At 41.2% G+C, this 24,940-nt stretch overlaps 2 protein-coding genes across 4 annotated transcripts; both read left to right on the top strand.

Moving 5' to 3' along the window:
- Nucleotides 1-91: 91 nt before the first annotated feature.
- On the top strand, nt 92-10,493 carry cyld3 (cylindromatosis (turban tumor syndrome) 3). Of its 2 annotated transcripts, XM_033609861.2 has the most exons (17): nt 92-310; nt 414-641; nt 1,756-1,873; nt 2,546-2,703; nt 3,145-3,669; nt 3,860-3,965; nt 5,206-5,663; nt 5,852-6,017; nt 6,188-6,329; nt 6,852-6,974; nt 7,101-7,192; nt 7,285-7,348; nt 7,542-7,746; nt 7,848-7,956; nt 8,129-8,247; nt 9,341-9,548; nt 9,638-10,493. In XM_033609861.2, exons 2-17 carry the CDS (start codon nt 471-473, stop codon nt 9,820-9,822), a joined length of 2,949 nt encoding a protein of 982 aa, XP_033465752.1. In that variant the 5' UTR covers nt 92-310; nt 414-470; the 3' UTR covers nt 9,823-10,493. The 2 variants fall into 2 exon arrangements, with proteins under 2 accessions (XP_033465752.1, XP_078019892.1); XM_078163766.1 differs by having other exon boundaries at nt 108-641.
- A 1,215-nt stretch (nt 10,494-11,708) lies between these two features.
- Nucleotides 11,709-17,687, top strand: emc4 (ER membrane protein complex subunit 4). 2 transcript variants are annotated; one of them, XM_033651817.2, is made up of 7 exons: nt 11,709-11,863; nt 12,649-12,793; nt 13,169-13,213; nt 13,509-13,623; nt 14,817-14,970; nt 15,060-15,220; nt 17,047-17,687. In XM_033651817.2, the coding sequence occupies exons 2-7, from the start codon at nt 12,690-12,692 to the stop codon at nt 17,080-17,082; spliced, it is 615 nt and encodes a 204-aa protein (XP_033507708.1). In that variant the 5' UTR covers nt 11,709-11,863; nt 12,649-12,689; the 3' UTR covers nt 17,083-17,687. The 2 variants fall into 2 exon arrangements, with proteins under 2 accessions (XP_033507708.1, XP_033507709.1); XM_033651818.2 differs by lacking the exon at nt 13,169-13,213.
- The last annotated feature ends 7,253 nt before the right edge of the window (nt 17,688-24,940 follow it).

The raw sequence follows: 24,940 nt of genomic DNA, 5'->3' as shown, positions 1-24,940 counted from the left end.
CCCGGAAACGCCCACACGCGCTCTGATTGGCTAAGAGCGCCCCCCGCTGAACTTTCCTCACTTCCCATTGGCTCCTGCAGGTGTCAGTCGATGTTGCTTCCTGCTTCACGATGCGATTTGTTGTCGAAGCGTAGCGCCTTTAAATGTGAGGGGAAATGTTGACGGCCGGAGTACTTAAAGTCGCTGAGTGTTTCATGAACGCCTACAGTTCTCGCTAAAGTTAACTACGCAGTTTGTAAGTCGAGAGAAGGGAAGAAATGTAGCGCTGTTAGCTGTTTTAACGGTTTTCACGTTAAGAGGAGAAAGTTAGGTAGGTAACCGCCGTTACCTGTCGCAACCGTCACGATAGGTGGACGGACACACTTCGACACTTGTTGTTTATTTGTAAATGTTTCTACGTGTTCATTTTACAGGAAAATGAAGGATTTAATTTGTCTGTGAACCGGCCACATTTTAAAACCGAGCATAAGATGTCAGGGTCCCACGAGCACTTAAGGAAGCGCCGCCCCCCGAAAATGTTTTTGCTCTCGACCGACCTGAAGGTCCAGGACGATCTGGACGGTACCATTCGGCTGCAGCGGGGGTACATCTGCCAGGAGCAAGACTCGGGCAAGAGCAGAGGTGACGCGCCTTGGTTCAAGGTATTAACACAAACTTAAATCACATTTACTCTACACAGGGATGAAACAATAAGTGTTGTTTTGATAGAGAACAAATAGTTTCAGTCGCGTATCAAGCATAAATGTCAATAGCTTATCTTTTTTCAGGCTGTACATTGAATATATTTGGGTTTAATGGGCATTTAAAGGAAGTTTTTCCAAATCTTTAGAAGCCACATTGCACATTACAGTCTGTGAATGTTTAAACACATCTATATTATAGATTACATATAGTTTTTATCGCTTTATTGGTACGATTTAGGTTATTGTACTAATTTATTTTAGCTTTTTGTGCTTAGTTTTTTAGATGTATATGTTCTATGTTTGATGTCTCCTGTCCTTGTGTTTGATTCTACATGTAGCTCCCTGTAAAGTAATTTCCTGTAGAATCAATGAAGTATAACTAACACTTCATGGACAGAACAATTAGATAATCCAATAAAATAATAATATTTTTTCATGGCACCTTTAAAAACAGTTTACACAGTGTTTTGATGAGGAACGCAAAAGCAGAAACAGGGTGCTCAAAAGGCAATATAACAACAGAAAGCCAAACAGTCCTACAGAGCAGCATAAGCAAGACTAAATTAAGGTAATTTTAAGATAAAGTTATAACAAGAGGGGAAAGATTTAGGACACAAAATGTCAGTGCAGATGAATACAAAGAAAAAGCTCCAAAACAAAATGTGTTTGTCAAATTCTGGGCGAAGTGGGTTAAATACATAAGACCCTTACAATCTACAGTACTACAGAATTCCCTGTTTTTATTTATTTATTTTTGTCTCTCTAATCCCTCGCCAAGTCTCCCCGATATATAGCGCTTATATGTACACTTAATCTCTCCCAAAATGTTTCACAAAGTTCTTCAATTGTGAGTATTGCAGTAATTTCTGTTGAGCATCAATGATCAGTTTATTATCATTACTTTTGGTCCATTCCTTAGGCTCACCCATCCTCAAATGTCCCCCCATCATGGCACTGTTGGATGAAAGTATCCACCACATACTCTGTGGTGTATGTCACACTCACGCCTAATTTCTTTCCTCTTCCCTCCCTTGTATTTGTCTTTCTCTCCACCTCCTGTTTTTCTCTGCAGGTGTTAGACAATGGCTTTATGTCCAGAATAGAGAGGAAGTTCCTGCACGAAGTTCCGACTGACCTCACAGGCCTGTTGGAGCCCGTGCAGGATCCAGAGGCTCGCCTAAAACTGCTAAGTAATTACATAAATCGTTATTTGGTCAGTAGAAGCAGTGTGAGCGTTTGGTCTTTGGAAAGACGGGGAAAAAGGCAATTAGCAGTTTGCTTAGAAATGTCCCACAGATTTCAAAAAAATAAAAGATTTAGAAATTATTTTTAAAAAACTAGGGAAAAAAGAAGATGGTAAAAAATATATTTATAATAATAATTATTATTACATATTTAAAATTACGGTACAGAATTATTATAATTTTCAAAGCACTTTTTCTAGGTCATTTCCTTATTTTTTCTTGGTTTTTTTTTTTGTTTTTTTGGACTAATTTTCTTGTTTTTAAAATTTTCTTTTTGCTAATTTCTTGCTAATTTTTTGGGGTAATTTCTTCTTTCGTTGCTCATTGCCTTCTTCACATGTTTTTGAAAGAAATCAAGCCACTTTGCTCGGGTTTCAGAGGGTTAAATAGAAGTGCTACATATATTTTGAATGGGGAACATGCCGTCTTTATGACATTAAAATACTCTGAGGACAGAGTTTATATTTGGGTCTGTAAAGAGGAACATAGGAAGTAAACCCAGCTTGCATTTTATGTCACTCCAGAACAGGCCTATTTTTACTGCTCACAGAAAACAGCACATGTAACTGTTTATTTCCTCCCTCTGTAGTAAGGTTTTTATTGTTTTATATTTTCCAGGTAATCCTGGGAAGCTGCAGCATTTGGCGTCTTTGCCTATGGATGCTCCGCTGTGGGTCCAGATCGGCCAACCGGACGAGCTGGCAGAGGCGGAGCTTAAATACATCGGGCCGCTCACCAGAGGGAGCAGCGCTGTGTTTTTCGGAGTACAGCTCAAGGTAAACTTGAGGCGAGGGTATAAGTGGAAACTTTATAGCACTCTACAAAGAGTTGAGGATTTAAGTTGATAACACTATTCACATATCAGTCCTGAGTGAGACAGTGGAAAGAATTAAAAACAAGAACCACTGTAAAAAGAAAAAGTAGATAAAAAACTACAGCGGTGATATGTATAGGAGATATCCATCTCCTATGGAATTCAGGTGAACAACAACCTTATTTCAAGTCTTATTTCGATGCAAAGATTAGTCTCCTACATTAACAAAGACTGGGCTTAATGTCACTGCAGCACATATCCAAATAAAAACATGTATACCCACATAGAAAATGCAGTGTCTTTACACATGCAGGGGAAAGAACGCTTAATCACCTGTGATTGGTCAGACAGTTTACCTATAAATACCTTCTTCTGTCTTTTACCCTCTCTGTATCCTCCGCAGGGCTCAGCCGCAGGTAAAGGAGTGAGCAACGGGTCCTTTAAGGGCCAGCGGCTCTTCTCCTGCCCCGAAGCCTGCGCCCTCTTCCTCCCGGTCAGCCACATCAGACTCCGCAACTGGTCTCGCAGCAACGGCTCAGACGCACTCGAACGGGCCCGCGAGCGAGACCGGGAACGAGACCACCATCACCGCACCAGCAGCAGCAATCACCCCAGCAACGGCCACCATAGCAACAACGACCGCCCGAACCCTCAGCAGCAGCACGGTCGTCACATTAGTTTCCACCAGCATCGTCCCAGCAGCCCACCTCAGCTGCATGCTTTGGACATCCTCAGTCGAACGGCGGAGTCGGCCCCTATCACAGCTCAAAACCAGGTCCAGGTTCGAGGCCCTGCTTCGCCTCCGCCATTCCACGTGGGCCAACGGGTGCGTTTTCCCCTGGAGGACAAGGTGCATGGGGGGGAGGTGCGCTTCTGTGGTGTCCTGCCAGGCCGGTCCTCGGCAGGGACGTACGTCGGAGTCCTGCTGGTCAGTATGACACGGGAGATAAAACTGGTTATGTGAAGAGCCTGATACTAAATTATGTTTTTATAGTTTAGAATTCTAGTAATTTAAGTTGTTAGTTGAGTTCTTGGATGCTGCAGCCATTGTGTTAGATTTGAATCTCGTCTCTTCTCTGTGTGCAGCTCTGTGTTTGATTCTTTGTGATCCCTTACAGGACGCTCCTGTTGGTAACTGGGACGGGCATTATAAGGCAGAGAAACTCTGCCACATTCCCAGCCCCCTCTATGGAGTACTTCTGCCGATCACCAAGGTTTCCTCAGGTATGGCAACTGTTGAGCAACAAGGCCTCAGACACTTACAGTGCATTCGTCAACAGTCAACATGAGGTCACTGTTTAAGAGGAAACTTTGACCGAATACCTTGTTTTCTATTAACCTTTGGCCTTTTCTCAGAATCATCTGCTCAAGATTTTTGTAGTTATTTTTAACCTTGTGTTAATGATTCGTTCAGCAAAATTTGTACTTTATATTTTGCTGTTCTTCGAATAAAAATGCCTGGTAGTATTATTAGTAAAGATAGTAAGAATACAGTAATTCACTTAAGTGTTTATCCACCAGTAAAAAGCATTCAAAGCTCTTGCTGGATCTTTTTCACAGCAGATATTTGGACATGTCATATTACAAAGTCTGCCACGATACGATTTCAATTCGATGTAATTTAGGGGCCTGCAATCGATATGAGACGATCTTATCTGCCCATTCAACACAGTCTGTTACAGAAGGTTTTTGGCCATAAAAAATAAAAACTACACATAAATAATGTAAATAGTAAAGTTTTTTTTTAAATTGACTCCACTGACACACATTAAACAGCACATGGGATAAGTTAACCTTCAGGGCTTTCTGCCAGAGAGACCTTTCTGGAAGAAGTCTTTTAATTTTAACCCAAACCATCATCTTTTTCACAAAACCTCAGGTCTGTCTGGCTAAAAGACCTGAAGGCAAACTTCTCCCAACAGCCGTAAAAGGAGGACCGCCCACTCAGCTGATATCCTAGCTTATACAACACCCTGCCAGATAAGCAAACTTTCTGTTGCTGCCGTTACACAGGTTAGACGCAGTGCTGAAGGACTATCTGCCAGCGAATGGTTAGTTCAACGTCTGTCCCGTTAGCATGAGCTACAGTCCCAACAATCTCACCAACACCGAAACGGCTTGACTCTGTCGTCAAACCCATTAACAACCATTAGGTAGCATTAGCCGTGTGGCCAGTTAGCCCTGTCACAGTGAGTGTGTGGGCAGACTCTAACCAACTGTCCCTGGCTTGGAGCTCACACTCCCGCAGCAGTAATCTCCTAATGAAAAGATGTTTATTTGCACAGAGATGATCACAGGCGGTCTCTCCAGACGCATGTTGAGACACAATTTAACACCAGGTGTGAACTACAGCTACAAATAATCAACACACTAACACATAAAGATATGGAAACACAAAAGATGTACAGGGGACTTTACACCACTCTAACTATTTTCCCTGACTCTTACTCCATTTTGTCCCCAGAGTCTAAATCCCTTCACAACCTTCCTCACAAAATCACTAAATCCATCCTGAAGCCAGCGCTGCCCCGTCTCACTAAACCAGGCCCTCCGTCACCACCCGTCTCTGCTCCCAAGGTTGCCCTGATGCCCCCCGGCAAACAAGCACTTAAACCTCCCCCACTGCCGCCACCCAAACCCACCCACAAGCCCCTGCCTCCTCTCCCGCCTCCTAAACCCCACAGCCCAACGTCGCCGCCTGCCAACGACCAGCTGCAACACACCAATGGCGCACACAGCCCTCCTTTGCCGCTGAGGTCTCCAGACAACGGCGAAGCTGCAGAGGAGAACGAAGAGGCAGGACAAGAGGGCGAGCTGGAGGTGGAGTCGATGGTTGAAGTCAACGACCCACCGCTTTTCGGGGTTATTCGCTGGATCGGACGGATCAGTGGGATCACAGAGCCAGTGGCAGGAATTGAGCTGGTAAGCCCTGACCCTACCTGAGCCCATTAATGTCCCGATGTCAAACATCTGCGACACAAAGAACTTTCCTCCAATATAATCTTCTGCCAACAAAGGCAAACTAAAGTGACTGTCCTGACTGTAATATTTTACTGCAATGTATCACACTGATGTAAAACAAACTCACTGCATGTGTGTGTGTGTGTCAGGACCAGGAGCTGTCTGCAGGAACAGATGGCAGTTACCTCGGTGAACGTCACTTCCGTTGCCCGGCCAATAAGGGGCTGTTTGTCAAGCTTCGAAACTGCAGACGGGACTCAAGGTTTCCGGCGCCTGAGAAACCTGTCAATCAAGTGGAGCGGTGCAACTCAATAGGTGGGAAAGCATGATGGTGGTATCTGACAAAGTGAATGTGAAAGCAGCGTTAACTGAACCTAAAAGTATTTCTTCACTCAGCTATGACATTTGTGTTTCACGCCAGGTTGTGTATATGAATATACCTGTGTAGTTTTATTATCTAACACTGTCTCCTGTGTGGCTCCCAGCCTTTGCAGAGTGGGGCAGTGAGCGTGTGGAGGAGCACACTCCTCCTCTGGAAGGGGACGAAGCTGGTGAGCTCTACCAGGGCTGGAAGAGAGGCATCCAGGGTCACCTCAACTCCTGCTACCTGGACGCTACGCTGTTCAGGTAAACATCTGAGGCTGTGGACCTTGGGTTCGTCCTTCACCTTCTCAAAATGGATTTCCTGCCCGACATGTTATTAACTAGTCTGTGGAATAACCGCAGGTACCACCCCTGGAAATTAGGGGCTGTTCATATGCTGCATCTTTAACCTCCTGGAAAACACGAGGTCAGGCGCTGGGCGCTACTCTAGTGCCTTTTTTATGCCAGCTTTCAAGAGCACAGTGGCAGATTGTGTCTGGGGTTTGGTCGACTATTAGGGGGCAGCCCCATTTAACTTTTAGAGATTAACAGTAGAAATGCCCAAATTCCTTAACTACTAGAATTTCCGTAAGCCGGTCATGTCCAAAGTCTAGCCTGGGCGCCAATCGTGACCTGGGGACTGATTTTATATGGCCCACAGCTTGTCTTTCAAAATATACTCTGTGTGGCCCACCACATAATATTGGTTAATCAAGCAACAAACACAAGTATGCATACCTACTGTATTCCCCCTGTCATCAGCTGTGTGTCTGTTTCTCTCTGCAGTCTGTTCTCCTGCTGCAGTTCAGCAGACTGGGTGTTGTTTTGGCCCTCTGACCCTGAAACTGACCGTGACGCGAGTCAGGCTCAAGACCTGCTGCGCTGTGAGATCGTCAACCCCCTGCGGAGGTCTGTCAATGTGTATAAATGTTTGTTTTTTACCACCATGAGTAACCACACTGCTTTGTTGGCTACTGGTGACACAGTGTTGCTACTGCTAGTTCTGCTACTGAGATTTTAGATGTTATTTTTAAGGTATGGCTACGTGTGTGCCAGTAAGACCATGGCCTTGAGACGTCAGCTGGAGGCTGCGAACAGCGACATGGGCTTCACCAACCAGGAGAAAGGTACGTGTGCCGCTGGTGTTACCCTCCATAAACACAGCAGTGTGTGATCAGACTGAGGAATGCTGTCATGCCGCTGTCGTTCTGTCCGTCAGATCCTGAGGAGTTCCTCAACAAGCTTTTCCAGCTCCTCCGAGTGGAGCCACTCCTCAAGATCAGGTGACGTCACTGCCGCTGACACACACACACACACACACACAGCTTCACTATCACTATTGTTTGTGGTTTTACAGGAAGTTATTTTGCTCTCCACAGTGGTTCGATATCAAACATTAGCTCCTCATCTTCTCTCGTCCACTCTCCTCTTAACCTGTCATGTCTAAAATCTGTACTGTCGTCTCCTCTCTGTCAGATCGATGACTCAGCAGCCTCAGGAGTGTCACCTCTACCAGCTCTTCCCGCCCACACTCCCTTCCTCTCCCACCTCGCCCTTACCCGTCTCGCCACTTCACTCCCCCATCCCCCTCACCTCGCCATCCCACAGTCGGATGAGGGTCGCCAGCGTCCAGGCGCTGCTGGAGTCCTCCTTCCTCCACGCTGGCCTCAAGTTCGTCGAGGTAACAAAAGCAGTTTGTTACATGTTGTTAAAATAAATTAGGTTTTGAGTCACCTGAGACACCACTAAGTATCAGTCCATGTGTGCTAATCACCCCACCAGGCTCCGTCCTGCCTCTTACTGCTCATGCCTCGGTTTGGAAAGGACTTCAAGATGTTTGACGCCATCTCGCCCACCCTCAGCCTGGACATCACAGACCTGCTGGACGACAGTGAGAACAACTTGTCTACATATTAGCAACATTTTAATTTGTTTGGGGTTTTGGTTTTTCTACACGTGTAGTTTCAGTTGACCCCACATTCACTTCAGTTTATGTTGAACTGTGCCCAGTGTTTGTTGGTGGCAGTTAAGTTTTCACTGTCTGTCTGTCTTTGTCCTTCCAGCTCTGAGACAGTGCAGTATCTGTCAGGCTGTAGCTGAGTGGGAGTGTTTCCAGTGTTATGAGGACCCAGACATCACTCCTGGTCATCTCAAACAGTACTGCCAGACCTGCAACACACAGGTACACACTTCTTAAGGCGGATTTATACTTGTGCGTGGGCGGCGAGGTTTCTGTTAAGTGCTATAAAGTTTAGTTGATTCAAAACATACATTAAACACACATTAAACATGGCTTAATAGAGACAATATCAAACACAAGTACACAAATCAGCTTCACTATAACTCGCAGCATTCACAGACAAACACTTGTCTTTATCTGGACACATTTTCCTCACAAATACAACATGCTAATGTTTTTAGCACAAGCCTATGGCATTTTACATTGTATAAATTAGCCTAGCAGCTAGTGGACTTTTCCTCTACTCATATGAAGCCAGGGACAACAGCAACATTTAACAAAGGTAAAGTTACAAAATTCGGCTCCATTACAACTCACAATGTTCACTGACAAAACAACTGTCTTATACTAAACACGTTTTCCAAACAAATACAACATGCTAACGTTATTAGCACAAGCCTATGGCATTTTACATTGTATAAAAAATTAGTCTAGCATCTAGTGCAGATTTCCTCTGTTCATATGTATTTATTGTTTCTTATCTGTGAAATTAAAGTAAATAAAAGCTTTGTTTCCACTGGGGGAAATGGTTTCAGCTTACAAACATAGACAGGAGGTCTGCGTGGTCTTTGTTTGGCCATACTACTGCTTTGATAATGTTAAGTTTAACTGTGCAGCCCTATAAGTAACGCATCCCTTAGAAGTAAGACATTGCATATCATTTATTTATGTTTAGTAAAAAGTTACATTTGGAAATGAATTAACCTATTTGCTTTGAGTTGTGTCCTTGAAAATGAATTTTGAATTATGAGAAGGCTGAAGTTCCTCTCAGCTCTGCAGAGCATTTTGATGACTTTCAGCTTGTTGTTTTGGTTTTCTGGTCCTTAGCTTTACTATTTTTGGCTCGTTTTCACTGCACTCGTGAGCTTTGTTTCCAGATGCAGCGAGCAGATCAGAAAATAAAGCTCTGACTTATGCTGCCTGTGTAGCCCTTCACAGCTGGAGAACATAGTGGAGACAGAAAACTGTTATTGCAGGATTAAATAAATATGTAAAGCACTCTGACCTTAATTTTCTGACTCTTATGTGTCATCAGGTCCACAGTCACCGGAAGCGGGAGTCCCACAACCCGGTGAAGATCGCCGTCCCCGGAGAACCATGGACCGGCTCCCTGCACTGCACCCGCCAGCGAATGTCTCTCTTCGCCGTGACGTGCATCGAGACCAGCCATTATGTGAGCTTCGTCAAACACGGGCCCCTCCCATCCGACTGGCTGTTTTTTGACAGCATGGCCGACCGGGAAGGTGAGTTATCCTCACTTTGATACATTCAAGTAACAGGATAAAGACACTTAAACAAGCACTGTTAAAACGCTCTCACATCTCTCACCCAGGTGGCGAGAACGGCTTCAACATCCCCCACGTGAAGGCATGTCCAGAGGTAGGCCGCTACCTCAGCCTGTCAGAGGAGGAGCTGAGCAGAGTCGACCCCACCTCCTTAAGGGAGTCCGTCCGCCGCCTGCTCTGTGACTCCTACATGTGTCTGTACCACAACCCCGAGCTCAGCCTGTACAAGTGACACAACACATACACACAGATCTGAGCACGGAAGTGTTGTCCTCAGGGTCTTAGTGTCATCTGTCAGGTGACGCCCAGAATATGAGTAACGATAATAAGCCTGACCATTTTTTCACTTTATCCAGTACAATATGAAATGTTCATAAAGCTGAAGGACAAAGTTTCTTTTCCTTTTTCTAAAGTCCTCTTCATACTCGGCAGTGAAATGCATCTTAGGTTATTCTAGCCACAGTTTGTGCCTCCGATTTTCCAACAGATAAAAACTGAATATATTTTTCTCTCAGATTATTTAAAACGTGACAATCAGCTGAATGTACGTGAGAAGAGCGGTATGATCAAATGTACCAGTGAACAAACGGCCTGTAGTTTTATTAAGAGCTTTGTACACTAGTCTACATTTCTGACAGTGCCTGTGCCTTAATGACACTCACACACTGTGACACACTGTGCCTTGGAACATGTAACACACACTTTACACTTCAATTTGCACTCCTTTACTTAAATGTCAGTGTGTGTGTGTGTGTGTGTGTGTGTATATATAAAGAATTGCCTTAAACTGACTATGAAGATTGCACACAGATGTTTAAACTTTTGTATTGCTTATGGTTTAATATAATACAACTGCAAAGAATGGGGACAGTGTCCTGACAAATAAATACTTTGATACTCCTCTAGTTTGGTTATATTTATGTGTTTGTATTTATGGATGAAACTTGTTTATTTAGGATTTATAAAGTTTGTGGTTTGATATGGCAACTTTTTTTTTTTTTTCCTTACCAATTTTAGCAACAGTAACATAAGACACTTAATTAGAAAGTATTTGTTTGAAGACATTGGGACTATAATCGTCTCGTTGTAGGATATTGGATCTTTATTATCATTGACAATGTTTAGTTGTTTTAAAATGCATACCAAATAAAAGTTTGGGTCTCAGGAGGATATGTTAAATGTAGTAGTTGACATAGATGATCAGCTCAGAATAGTTTGACTTCCTGCTCGTAAATTTTGATTTATGAATTAAAAGTTTGGTTAAAATAACAAAGTGATAATATAAGTTGTAGTTTTGTGGAAACCTAAAAAATAAAATTAAATAAAAATGAGTAAAAAAAATATTAAATTAAAAATAAATAGAAAATTAAAAGAAAATAAAAATGAATTAAAAGAAAATACTGCTGAGAAAAAAATACTGCTGAGCGCAGGAATTTTTGTCATATTCAATAAATCAAAACGTCCCCCCCCCAAAAAAATCCAAATCTAGAGCCGATAGATATGGCAGAATATAGAATTTATTCCACATTTGTTTTGTATAAAGGCAAAACTAAAACAAATGCACCATTTTTTTAAAAAAAAATTCTTTGCTTTTTATTTTCCTTTAATTCATTTTTATTTTATTTTATTTTTTATTTATTTTGATTTCATTTTTTCATTTTTATTTTATTTTATTTTATTTTTTAGGTTTCCACAAAAACTACACCTTACATTGTCATCTTTCTCCAGTTCCTGAAAATTGTAACTGATTGGATAAAACCTGCATATTTTAAAAATATATCTCTTTAATACTGTTGGTCAGGAAATAGCTTGTTGATAACCAATATATTTCCAATAACACAAAACAGTTGATAAGAGTGTCTAATTTTATACTCGCGAGAAACTAATTTTCCTAACGGCTGTTTCAGTTGCATCCAACTCGTGAAATTTTATTGAAATCCTGTTGAACGAAAACGTAACTTGAAGTTTTATAATATTTATCTTATATAAAATATATCTATTGTCCTAAATTAAAGCATTTGTCTATAAAAATGAATAATTTCGACGATTAACTGAAGTATTTCTCCGGAAGTGCTCCTTGAGCGCAAACGTGACATAATATCCGGTGCGCCAGCGTAACTGCGTCATCGCTGCGTGCTCCGGAACCAGCGAGCCCCACTCGACAAGACGAGGGGTCAATTTGTTCCTTAGCAGAGCAAGCGATATTATTGCTCATTTTATCGCAAAATAACCACAAATAAAGCAGACAGCAGTGGTTTGGATGTGTCTATAAGGTGAGTTCAATGTTATTTGACGCTTTGTTCGCTTATTTTCGATGTAACGTCATGTTTTAGCCGCTTAACAACAGCGACGTCAAATGAGTGTAACATCCTAATTTGCATCGCATTTATATAATTTATTTGTCTCTCATTTGAATTGTCGTTGTGGCGTTGATCTTACTTGTAAAGGAGAAACCGGTTGATGTTGCTCGTTGCTGCTATCAAATCGGCTTTATTAGTAATCAATAATCTTTCTTGTAACAGCCTCTCTACGGCTTTTTATGTCGTTTAACGGCACAAATGTTAAGGTCACGGACACCCTTAAATAACGGGAATATAGTGATATGTTTATTGAACTTGTGAGGTCAATACACAGCCTTAAAATGGATGAAATTAGTTATGGGAACAGGTGCAAAACAGTTGGAGCATTTCCTGTCACAAAGAGTTGAGATAAATGTGTTTTCCAGTTAAACCATAGCAAATATAACTGGATAACTGTTTTTTTTTCAGGGCCAGGGTATAAAAACTCACTGAGTATAACATAAATCATTAAAAAGAAATCAAAATAAAACATAAAGTCAGCTAAATGTCAGTTATACATTTGTTTATTTGCTGTTAAACTGGATCCGTCACTGGTTTAAGGCTCATATTGTCCTCATATTGGTTTTGTAACCAGTCATATCTGTTAATATTTAGATGGTTTATTAGCTGTTTACAGACAGGAAGACCAGAGACCTCTACATGGTGAACAAAAAGGCTCTGCCCCTCTGATTTCTGCTGTACTTTATGTCTTTTTCTAGGTGCTTTCTGTCTCTGAGGTCCAGCAGTGCAGCCAGTTGCCATGGCGTCTCCAGGGGGACAAGGAGGAGGAGCTCTGTCAACGAGAGGAGGCAGCGGTGCCAGGAGGATGAAGTGGGCTCTGGAGCTGAGCTTGGGCAACACCAGGTAAACAGCAATGTGTGGAACGTTTCTCGCTCTTATAATCGAAATACAAACACCTGAATGGCAGACGTGTTTCTGTTGTATGCACATGGAAATCGAAGGCCATAAGCACTGAAGACGGTACACAAAAACAAATCCACGTGGCCGAGGTTTCTGTGGAAACCGTGACATGTATAGCGATAAAGGCAACAGAAAACTCCCACAGCCAGATACGTAACAGACAAAGATTATCAAAGATATGAAGCAGGGTTTTGCTGAATGACGCCCAAATTGTTTTCTTTGTTGTTACCTCTTAAAAATGAATGATAGAAAGTAGAAATGTGTCGCGGCAGAAATTTCCCTGCTCATTACATGCACAAATGTTCTGTTTGTTCTTAGGCATCAAGCTCAAGAAACCCGGTGCTGGCAGAGAGAACTCTCCAGGCAGGGCGCACTGTGTGTGTGCTTGCAAACAATAAATAAATAGATAAATAATTGTGGAAAAGATGCCCTTTTTTCCACTCGGGCACCTGACCTGCAAAATGCCTGTGCATGGCACTGGAGCTCACTGCACCAATTAGTGATTTGCATTGCTTATATGCTTTAACACTGATCTGTAGCTGACAGCGACAGCAGCTCTTTGTCAAAGAAAGCTTTCTCCATATTTTAAAAGGACAAAACACATATAAGATTTTACAGTCATTCACAGGGAATAAAAGCTAAACTCTTTGTGCTGCAGGAGTCGCAGTGATCGTCAGGGTGGTCAGGGGGACGTCGTCTACCCCATCGGCTACTCTGAGAAACCCGTCCCCGACACCAGCATCCAGGAGACGGACAAGAACCTGGTGGAGAAGGTAAAAATGGAGGAGAATATATACTTTCTTTCTATTCTTTGGATGTAGAGATTGTTCTCTTTTTTGCCAGTGTTTTCTCTTCTCATGGTGTCCTGCTTATGTCTTCAGCCAGGCTATATTCAGATTTGTGTCCTCACGAACAAAAGATGAGCAAGATATTAGTGTTCAGTTTTAGTGTTTGTCTAACTATGACGTGTCAGTAAGAAAGAGGTGGTTATGGTTGGGGTTAGGTTGATGGGAAGAGGTCATCTCGTTTGTTACAAGGTGAATCACGTCTGCATTATAAAGTGGTTTATTACTACGTTTGGCCTTTTTTGTTTATTACATAACATTGTAGCAGAGTTTAGAGATAGCCGCCATGTTGGTGGGTTTGACTTGTACTACTGGTGGGCACGGTTTGTAGGGCGTGTGTCATGTGTGCTACAAACAGAATGTGTCTGCAGCTATACTAGGGCTGGGCGATATGGGCAAAGACTGGTGATACATGATATATATCTCAGTATTTTCTACAAAATGGGCTACATGTTTTCAGGTGCAAGTCAAAGCCACATTTGAGCAGCATTCACAGGCAAACACTTGTCTTTATCTGGACACATTTTCCCCACAAATACAACATGCTAATGTTTTTAGCACAAGCCTATGGCATTCTACATTGTATAAATTAGCCTAGCAGCTAGTGGACTTTTCCTCTACTCATATGAAACCAGGGACAACAGCAACATTTAACAAAGGTAACGTTACAAAATTCGGCTCCATTACAGCTCACAAGGCTCACTGACAAAACAACTGTCTTACGCTAAACACGTTTTCCAAACACGTTATTAGCACAAGCCTATGCCATTTTACATTGTATAAATTAGCCTAGCAAATAGCGGAAATTTCCTGTGCTCATACGAAAGGAGAGCAGACAGCCCAGGGGGCTAGTGTCACGCTCATCAAGCGAGGGGTCACGTCGCTTCCCAGTATTGGACACTTGATGGGTGTGACACTAGGTGTGTGGGCAGTCTGCTGTTGGAATTCAAGCCAGACAAACATGGCGGCTCCTTTTAAACATACTCTTATATTAAGAAAATAGGTCGCTGAAATGTGTTTCCAGGGGCGGTGGGTCATTCTGGACATCCCTGATTTGCATAAAGTAGCCTAGATTCAACTTAATGTAACAATCTCTGTCTCTGTCTTGCTCTGTCGTACAGCGTTGTTGGGACGTGGCTCTCGGGCCCCTGAAACAGATCCCCATGAACCTGTTCATCATGTACATGTCAGGCAACACCATCTCCATCTTCCCCATCATGATGGTCTGCATGATGGCCTGGAGGCCCATACAGGCGCTCATGTCCATGTCTGCCAGTGAGTATCCAGCATGAACAACTAAATATATAAATCCTGATTTGCTCTTTCTGGCATTTCATCCACTCCTTTGTCCTCTTGTGTCTCAGCCTTCAAACTGTTGGAGAGCTCCAGCCAGCAGTGGCTCCAGGGCCTCGTCTACCTGGTGGGTAACCTCCTGGGCTCAGCGTTGGCCATCTACAAGTGTCAGTCGATGGGACTGCTCCCGACACACTCGTCCGATTGGCTGGCTTTCATAGAACCACCTCAGGTAAATGAATAAGATTTATTTCTTTCACTGAACGGCACTAAAAATGGAATTTGTGGTCTGTGGTGTTGCAGATTGTCCGTATTAATCTCATTTGACTGTTTTAAATCTTTAATTTTGATCCACCACCTCCTAAATAAATCAAACTTTTTAGTTCTGGGGTTTCAGCTTGTGTCATAAATTGTGGCTGCTGTTCACCTGCATGCCAGTAGAGGGCAGGATATGACCATTTTGTCATTCAGTCATGAATCATAAGTCATGTAAACAGGTATGAAATCTAAGAAGTACTACAATGGTGATTTCTTCATCTCTGCCATGCTTGGTAAATATCTGTCAGATTACCTTGTAACATAGATTTGAGTTTCACCGTCCTTTTTAAAGACGCAACTGTCAGTCAAACAAAGCCTACAGAAACATGCCTTCACGGTGGACACAATAACAGGACCCAAAGTTACGGCGGATCATTAAACAGTCTTAAAAGGTATTGAATAAATGTATCTAAAGATAAAGCCTTAATTGGGATAAAAATGTCTTGAATCAGTCTCCTAAAAGTCTTAAAAATGCAAAGACATGGGAAATAGGATTTAATGAACAGTTCTTTTCCTGATGCATTGAAAAATCTCTTGAAAATTGGTAACATCTGTTTTTGTTAGGGATGCAAGATATTGGATTTTTTTTTGCTGATATCCGATACGCAGATATGTAACAACTCATTTGAAATTTAGATGTTGAGTCAAGAGACAACAGCCTCCCATCTCATGTCGAAACATCAAAATTCCACGCACAGCCAGGGCAACACCGTTAAAAGAAAACACACAATCTTCACAATAACGCATCATCTCTGTCTTGAGGCGTTTTCAGCCAAATTTAAGGTGGATGTGGATGAGTTCTCCAGGAGGAGTTTGTTACCACGCCTGGAACTGCTAAAAAGGCAAAGGTCTAAAAATGAAAAGTAAATTCAAAATGGCTGACTTTATATTGGGTGTAGGGTTTGGCATTTCAGACATCTAGGTGAAACCAACCTGGTCTCACTCCGAAGTCGTGGAAATGCGGCGCTTGGGCAGTGACTAACGGCGTCAGACACCGAGGGAAAAAAGTCGTCCTGTAACGTCGGCATGATGCGCAGCTGGCCGTCCGACAAACACCGACTCTCATCTGAGAGAGCGGTGTTTGCATCCCTTAAGATTCTAAAGCCAAACCCTGTTCTATTTTCCTAAACCTAACCACGTGTTTGTTGTTAAAGGAAAAAAACTCAGTTTAGGGTGTTGTACTGACGTAGTGTGTTTATTTTGAAAGAGACTATGTAAAAGTTAGTGATGGCCAAATGAAGCCTCATGAACCACTGTCTTTATTTTCTGAAGCCACTAGATGATGCTGTCTGTTCAACAAAGGTTTGAAAGCACATTTCATTGCCAGTCCTTCAGCCTTTATCTTTAAACCAAGAGCGCCATCTGGTGGGGTCAGAAAATACAGAAAGTGGTTTATGAGGCTTCATTTGGCCATCACTCGTAAACGTTAAAAGTCCATGACCAAACATCAATATGGGAGGTCAGAGTGAGGATGTGTTGGTGAAACAACAGTAGAAGGCAACTTTTTTAAAGTTTTAAAGGGGGCACTACGGAGCCACTTTGTCCCACTCGAGCATGAGGCCCAAATAATATCAAATTATTCATCAGTTGTGATGCATGTGAAGAGCTCTGTGAGTTTTCGATCACATTTAGACTCTAAAAAATGTGACTCTTCTTTTGAAATAATAATAATTAACAGCAGTTTCAATAGTGTCCTCCGAACACAGATTTAACGTAACCATTTTCCTTTCTTCTCAACAGAGGATGGAGATCATGGGTGGAGGGATGGTGTTGTGAAGATGACGGAGCACGCACATTGAATAGATTCAGATATTTACAGAGGTTATATACTGTACAGTCTCCTTCTGCTCAGATTCACAACAGGTTACAACACGTTTGTTAATAAATCAGCGGCAGGATGTGCGGCACAGCTTTCTGCCACGCACACACTCTGTTTTCCTTTATTTAACAGAGACGTTTAATTTCCCATCCTGCTGCCTTGCTTCATGGTTTCAACCTCTGTTGTTCATTTGTCTTTTAATAAAGGTTTAAATGCCAGCAGATCATCACACTGAACTACTGTATTTTTATTTCTAGGTAAAACAACAATAAGAGGTTATTAGAATACAGAATTAACATCATTAAAACATTTCTTTATCAAAGTAAAACTCTGTAAAACATTTTGTCAGGAATGAAGTCTTAGTAGGTTTTATTGCAGAAGGTTTTTTTAATCCATTTTTTTTTTTGTCTCTCAGTTTGTAGTTACATGATTTCAGCATGCCAACCAACAACATTTACTAACCTGCTTAATTTATGAGTCTCTTTAAGTTATACTGATTTGCTAAATGAAAATGTTCTATAAAATAAATCCGAAATAAAATGCTTTCAACTGTGTCAGTAAATGTGTCGGATGAAAAAGAGTTTTGTTCAGCTTTTCTCCACCAGTTTTTATATCTGAGTACGCTGAGATTCATTTGTATTATTTACTTCTTTTGTTACATTTGTTATGTTAATAGTGACTGGCAGCTTGTTTTTTTTTAGAAGATGTGGAGAAGTAGAAATCAAACAACTTTAGGGGAAATGAAGGAGTTTTGGTGTCAACATGTGTCACAGTTTCATTCTGATGTCTACAGTAGAGACTCTTAAGAAACATTGATTGAGCAATCATGTTGGCAACTTGTAAAAATCATGAATTTGTTTGCTTAAGATGGTAACGTGTTTGAGTCACAACCACAAGAAAACAAAGATTGATAACTCAAGATAACACGATTAAACAAGTCAAGGTTGCGCAATATGACGCCATATACAAACACGAATAATGAGATAATGGCCCCTGGGCACAGATATGCAAAGGGCCTCACCACTGCTGCAACATAGGAACAAGACACAGACTTTGTGGTGGTGTTGTGTCTCATTTAACCCTGTTCCCCAAAATAGGCTCCAAGTTTTGAACCAGTTCTGCTGATTCGTAGAACCTCTGTGCTATCAAGCAAACCAGCCAGCATTTTCAACAGTTCTGGGCAGAACCATTGTAATCAAGGATGCATGGGTAATGGAGGGCGCAGCAGAATGCACAACGGAAGTTAACCACAGGGACATCATAGGCAAGGGTGAAATGCCCAACATTGAGCAAAACAGAAAAAAAGAAGAAGCAAGGCTACACTGCAGTGCTACTGACAACACGTCCTCCATGTCCACGATCGTCCATCAAGACCACAAAGGTCCCCGTGATCCCAAAACGTGACCACTGGAAATCCAGAGCCCCTTCAGGGGGGGGTAGAAATCTTCCAGCCATCTATGACCCACCATCCATCTCGCATGTTCCAACACGTAGGGGGACAAAACAAAATTCATCAAACAAAACAAACGCACGAAGAAAAGATCACTTCAAAGTCAATAAGATTTCCATTTTTTCCAATACTGTTCACATTTTTCAGTGGCGTGTCTCAGGGGAAAAGTCAGTTGTTCCATAACATAAATTTCCTTAACTATTTCTATCCATTCAGAGACTCTTTACTCAACCATTTCCTGGTTATTGCTTTTTTAGAACCTGCTAATTTGTAATAAATATCTGTCCTGCTTTGATAGTCCAGTTGGCACATTTCCCAAATACATTATACTGAAGTTAAAATCCAGTTCTAAACTCATTATTGATCTGATCTCTGTAACCACAGGAAATTTGAGGACACTCCCAAAAGATACGAAAGTGACCAGCAGACATGTTGCCGCACATTCTCCAACACTGACCATGTTCTACGAATATTTGTTTCTAATAAAATAAGCATGGACCAACCAATAATGGCTTAACTTTTTTTCTAAAGATGCTATTTTTTTGGTTTAGTTTAGTTTAGTTAAGTTGCACATACATGTATAGAAAATGCAGGAAAAAGAAATCCCAGCAAGCATTTTTTGGTTTAAAAACCGTCTAATAACCATCTACATGAAGACCTGATGTCTAGGCTAAATCACAGCTGAATTTGGGTTGTCATTGAAAATTTGGTAGACGTCTAACCATAGCCAAAGTGTAGACGTCATCAATTATACGGCTATGTAGAGACCATGTCCAAAAAATGGAGATAAACATATTTTATTACTGTTGACTCTCTATACGTGATTGAATATCAAACCGCACGCCATCTGCAATGGTGAAAATTACATTTAATCAATTTCAAAATTAAATCGGCTAGATTTAGGTTACATGTAGCTAGACTAAATCGGAGCTAAATATAGCCAATACGTTTGAATCATGACTATTGCTTGCTGGGTTAAAACAGTCCCTCGAGTGTCTGGTGGAATATGAGTGAATATCTGAGGGAGAATTTAAAAAGTTCTGGAAAACGCTCTGCAAGTCATGATTGAGATGTACATATTTATATATGAATACACAACTGTGGTGTATGTTCACATTAAAAATTGGTAAAAGTTGATATTTTCTAAAGAGAGAGGCAGATGAGGTTCCAGTTTACAACCAACTTTTCAATTTATTTTTGGCTGAAATGCTTTGAACTTTTCAAAATTAGGTGCAGGAACTGGAGCGTAACCAGTTTCGTGTTGGTGGGAAAGGGTTATTTGTGGTTATTTTCAGTCTCATCCTGGTCGACGTGTGTTAATTTGAGTGAATGTGAGGAAGTACCTTATTTGTTTGTATATTTTCAGGTAATTAAATTGTTGATTTAGCCAAAAATAGATGGTTCTACCTGCTAATTTTGTTGGACAATTGGTTTTCAAGAAAAAAAACTATGTGATGATATACACTGATATAAGAAAAATATTAAATTAAAATGAATGCTATGAGCAAGTACGGCGGCTCCGGGCTTCCACAGGTCAGTCCTACAATAGCAAAATTAAGTTGCCAAAACAGGGTACATTTAATTATTACTACCAACCAAAAGTGTGACAACTTGTACTGACAATCTACTGTATGTGCAGTACACTACAGCTACATTACCATTATGTTCATTTCAACCAGAATTAAAAAGCCGTTTTTATAAAATAATCTGCTTTCTCCTCCTTCTGCTTGTTAATGTTCTCGTTCTTGGGTGTGAGCAGCAACACCCTGCAGGGATAACAAAAGCAGTCAGGTAGGGCAGAGGGAAAACCTGAGAGGCGAGTATGGAAGTTAATAAAAGACGCAAGTATTTGAATTTTAACAGCCACTGAAATGTAAACACAGCTGAATTCATGGCGTTGAGAGATTTGACTTTGAAAACCACGTAGGGAAGAGCTGACTTGAATGTACACGTCATGGTTGCAACATGCAAGTTTCCTCTTGCCATGTAAATGTCATCATGATGTCATCACATTGGCACGTTACCAGCAGTAGTGAACTTCCCTCAGAAATATCAACAGGATTCCTCTCTGTTGGGAACGAGGGCTGGAAAACCAGTTTGGTACTAACAAAGTAAAAAGTTCAAGGGGTATTTATTTAATGTTACGTTGTGTTTGTAGGTTGTGGAGCTGAAATCTGTTCTTCATCAGTTAGCATAGTCTTCATGTCATGCGGGCTTGTTGTGGTCTGTAAGGAACGTTTCTGCTCTAGTCCATCTATGTTTTGTTCCAGTAGCCCATTTCTCATCAGGTTGCCCTGGTTTCCCAACACCTGACGTGGACCTTGTCGACCCGAGCATGACTCTTGTTTTGCGGTTTCATTCTTCCTAAGGTAGGCTAGCAGCATTAAGGACCTTGCTCAAGGGTCCAGACTGGATATGTGTTCCAGATCCAGACTGATGGACAAACAACAGAAGAAGGCAGTGGTGATAGATGTAGCAATCCCAAACGACAGCAACATCAGGAAGAAGGAACACAAGAAGCTCAACAAATACCAAAGGCTGAAATAGAAGCTAGAAAAGATTCAATTCAATTCAATTCAATTTTATTTATAAAGCCCAATATCACAAATCACAATTTGCCTCACAGGGCTTTACAGCATACGACATCCCTCTGTCCTTAAGACCCTCACAGCGGATAAGGAAAAACTCCCCCAAAAAAAACCCTTTAACGGGGAAAAAAAAACGGTAGAAACCTCAGGAAGAGCAACTGAGGAGGGATCCCTCTTCCAGGACGGACAGACGTGCAATAGATGTCGTACAGAACAGATCAGCATAATAAATTAACAGTAATCCATATGACACAATGAGACAGAGAGAGAGAGAGAGAGAGAGAGAGAGAGAGATGCAGGTAATGACAGTAGCTTACAACAACATTAATGAAAGTAATAATATTATAGTTATAGTTCTGGCTACTGTGGTACAATATGTTGAAAGTATGTATTAATATCTGACAGTATACTTGTGTGACAATAGTCATATGTGTATAATAACAGTAGAAGTATGACTAATGACTAATGATGGCAGCAGCAGCAGGAGGCATCTGGCAGGACCACGGCAGCAGCACAACCACACACGTCACACTGTCCAGGCACCGCTGCGATATGAGTTAATCTGAGAGACAGTGGAGCACAAAGGCTCCGGAGAAGAAGCCGAGTTAGTGACATCCAGAATGGCCGAGTTAGCAAGATGCAGTAATAGGATGAGAGTGAGAGAGAGAGAGAGAGAGAGAGAGAGAGAGAGAGAGAGAGAGAGAGAGAGAGAGAGAGAGAGAGAGAGAGGGAGCCCGGTGTATTATAGGGGGTCCTCCGGCAGACTAGGCCTAAGTCAGCCTAACTAGGGGCTGGTACAGGGCAAGCCTGAGCCAGCCCTAACTATAAGCTTTATCAAAGAGGAAAGTCTTAAGTCTAGTCTTAAATGTGGAGACGGTGTCTGCCTCCCGGACCGTAACAGGAAGATGATTCCACAGGAGAGGAGCCTGATAGCTGAAGGCTCTGGCTCCTGATCTACTGTTGGAGACTTTAGGGACCACGAGTAACCCTGCGTTCTCAGAGCGCAGTGTTCTGGTGGGATAATATGGCACTATGAGCTCACTAAGATATGACGGAGCTTGACCATTTAGAGCTTTATAAGTTAACAGTAGGATTTTAAATTCAATTCTGGATTTTACAGGGAGCCAGTGCAGAGAAGCTAAAACAGGAGAAATATGATCTCGTTTCTTAGTTCCTGTTAGTACACGTGCTGCTGCATTCTGAATTAGCTGGAGAGTTTTTAAGGACTTACTAGAGCTACCTGATAATAGAGAGTTACAGTAATCCAGCCTAGAGGTAACAAAAGCGTGGACCAATTTTTCTGCACCTTTTCGGGTCAGGATAGGCCTAATTTTCGCAATATTACGCAGATGAAAAAATGCAGTCCGTGAGGTTTGTTTTAAATGAGAATCAAGACAAATCTTGATCAAATGTTACTCCGAGGTTTCTTACGGTAGTGCTAGAGGCCAGAGCAATGCCATCTAGAGAAACTATGTCATCAGATAAAGAGTCTCTGAGTTGTTTGGGGCCAAGAACAATAACTTCAGTTTTGTCTGAATTGTCAGTGCATTTGCCATTAAGGAAATACGTGAATACACCAATTGGTATATCTGCTAAGTTTCAGTATTATCATTATGTTTTATCCATGATCTGATCACATACTTGGTATGAAAACAACGTAAAAACAGGTGCTTGATTGAAAAATTGTTGATTTACCATGAAAACTATGCTGTTTCTTTCAGCTGTGTTACAACTACAACTCATGCTGCCACAATTACGGCGCACATGTGCTTCTTATGTAACATCACACTGCGTCCACTTTCACTTTAATTCCTCGCAACATGTTTTCTCTATTGAAAAACTTAAAGTGGTTTATGATAGCAGACACGTGTATGCTGTGTACCTGAAAATGTTACGTATACATATACATAAGTGTGACAATCATGGCAACGAAATGTACATTTTAGATTAGATTATGAAATTTGGATTGGCAGTTTCAAAAGCTGAATTTATTTGCTTCAATGTTCATGTATTCAGATCTCAAAAATTTAAGTTTAAGAAATTCGGCGGTGTTAACATTTTAATATAAATATTCAGTGGCCATTTAGTTTTAAATACTTACGTCTCTTACTTGCCTCCATAGATGAGTACTAGCAGACAGCTTGTACAGCTTTTGTTGCAGGATGGAAATTTACACAAATTATCCAACGTTCCAAATCATGGATAACAGCAGTAGGCAGATTTAAATGTAGGAAATATGAAAATCAAAATTCTCGAGGTCCAAATATTAAGTGACTTTGTGGAAATTATTGGGGAAGAGGACTTGCTTGATTCATGAGACAACTTTTAAATAATACTTTTAAATCTTTGCACTTTGGGGAAAGGTATTAAGTATTTTCAAGTCAAAGGTCCATGTTAAGTCATTTTAGTGCAAGTCAGGTTGCAAGTCTAAAGTCACTGAATTTGTGACTAAAGTGCCACACCTCTGGTTTGAGCATAGGTGTGTTTTATGTAGTGTCCTACCCCCCCAATTCTGAAACAAAACCTACACCCTTCCTTGGGTTTCAGGGTCCAAAATGTTAAATATATTTTACTTAGCAAAATATTTTCTTTACAGAAATACAGCAGAGATATCCTCCTGAGAACCGAACTTTTGTTTGGTATGTATTTTTAATTACTCCTACAGTAGCTATTTGGGATCAGTAGGACCTGAGAAGTAGAAAAAACTATGATAATAAAGTCCCAATGTCCTCAAATGACACAATAATAAAGTCCCAATGTCCTCAAACGAGATGACGATAAAGTCCCAATGTCTTCAAACGAGATGACAATAAAGTCCCAATGTCCTCAAACGAGATGACGATAAAGTCCCAATGTCCTCAAACGAGATGACAATAAAGTCCCAATGTCCTCAAACGAGATGACAATAAAGTCCCAATGTCCTCAAACGAGATGACAATAAAGTCCCAATGTCCTCAAACGAGATGACAATAAAGTCCAAATGTCCGCAAATGAGATGATGATAAAGTCCCAATGTCCTCAAACGAGATAACAATAAAGTCCAAATGTCCGCAAATGAGATGATGATAAAGTCCCAATGTCCTCAAATGAGATGATAATAAAGTCCCAATGTCCTCAAATGAGATGATAATAAAGTCACAATGTCCTCAAACGAGATGACGATAAAGTCACAATGTCCTCAGTCGAGATAACAATAACGTCCAAATGTCCGCAAACGAGATGATGATAAAGTCCCAATGTCCTCAAACGAGATGACAATAAAATCCCAATGTCCTCAAACAAGATGACAATAAAATCCCAACGTCCTCAAACGAGATAACAATAATGTCCAAATGTCCGCAAACGAGATGATGATAAAGTCCCAATGTCCTCAAACGAGATGACAATAAAATCCCAATGTCCTCAAACGAAATAACAATAACATCCAAATGTCTGCAAACGAGATGATGATAAAGTCCCAATGTCCTCAAACGAGATGACAATAAAATCCCAATGTCCTCAAACAAGATGACAATAAAGTCCCAATGTCCTCAAATGAGATAACAATAAAGTCCAAATGTCCGCAAACGAGATGATAATGAAGTCCCAATGTCCTCCAATGAGAAGACAATCAAGTCCCAATGTCTTCTAACAAGTACTTCCTAATTAACAGTGTCTTAGCTCCTTACTGTCCTTACTGCCATATCAAACTACAAACATTACTAATCATAAATACAAAAGTTTCATCCATAAAATTTGATCAGGTTTTGTCCACTTTTGTGTTGGGATCAGAATCTG

This window comes from Epinephelus lanceolatus, chromosome 22 (assembly GCF_041903045.1).
Source record: "Epinephelus lanceolatus isolate andai-2023 chromosome 22, ASM4190304v1, whole genome shotgun sequence".
Taxonomy (NCBI): Eukaryota; Metazoa; Chordata; class Actinopteri; order Perciformes; family Serranidae; genus Epinephelus; species Epinephelus lanceolatus.
This window is presented reverse-complemented; position numbering and strand designations above follow the sequence as displayed.

What these genes read in the sequence shown, in the direction of transcription:
- cyld3 (XM_033609861.2), top strand. Translation starts at nt 471, where the DNA reads ATGTCAGGGTCCCACGAGCACTTAAGGAAGCGCCGCCCCCCGAAAATG. An exon ending in TTTTCGGAGTACAGCTCAAG is followed by an intron (nt 2,704 to 3,144) that starts GTAAACTTGAGG and finishes TATCCTCCGCAG; the next exon opens with GGCTCAGCCGCAGGTAAAGG. An exon ending in CGTACGTCGGAGTCCTGCTG is followed by an intron (nt 3,670 to 3,859) that starts GTCAGTATGACA and finishes GATCCCTTACAG; the next exon opens with GACGCTCCTGTTGGTAACTG.
- emc4 (XM_033651817.2), top strand. Translation starts at nt 12,690, where the DNA reads ATGGCGTCTCCAGGGGGACAAGGAGGAGGAGCTCTGTCAACGAGAGGA. An exon ending in TGGCAGAGAGAACTCTCCAG is followed by an intron (nt 13,214 to 13,508) that starts GCAGGGCGCACT and finishes TTTGTGCTGCAG; the next exon opens with GAGTCGCAGTGATCGTCAGG. An exon ending in ACAAGAACCTGGTGGAGAAG is followed by an intron (nt 13,624 to 14,816) that starts GTAAAAATGGAG and finishes TCTGTCGTACAG; the next exon opens with CGTTGTTGGGACGTGGCTCT.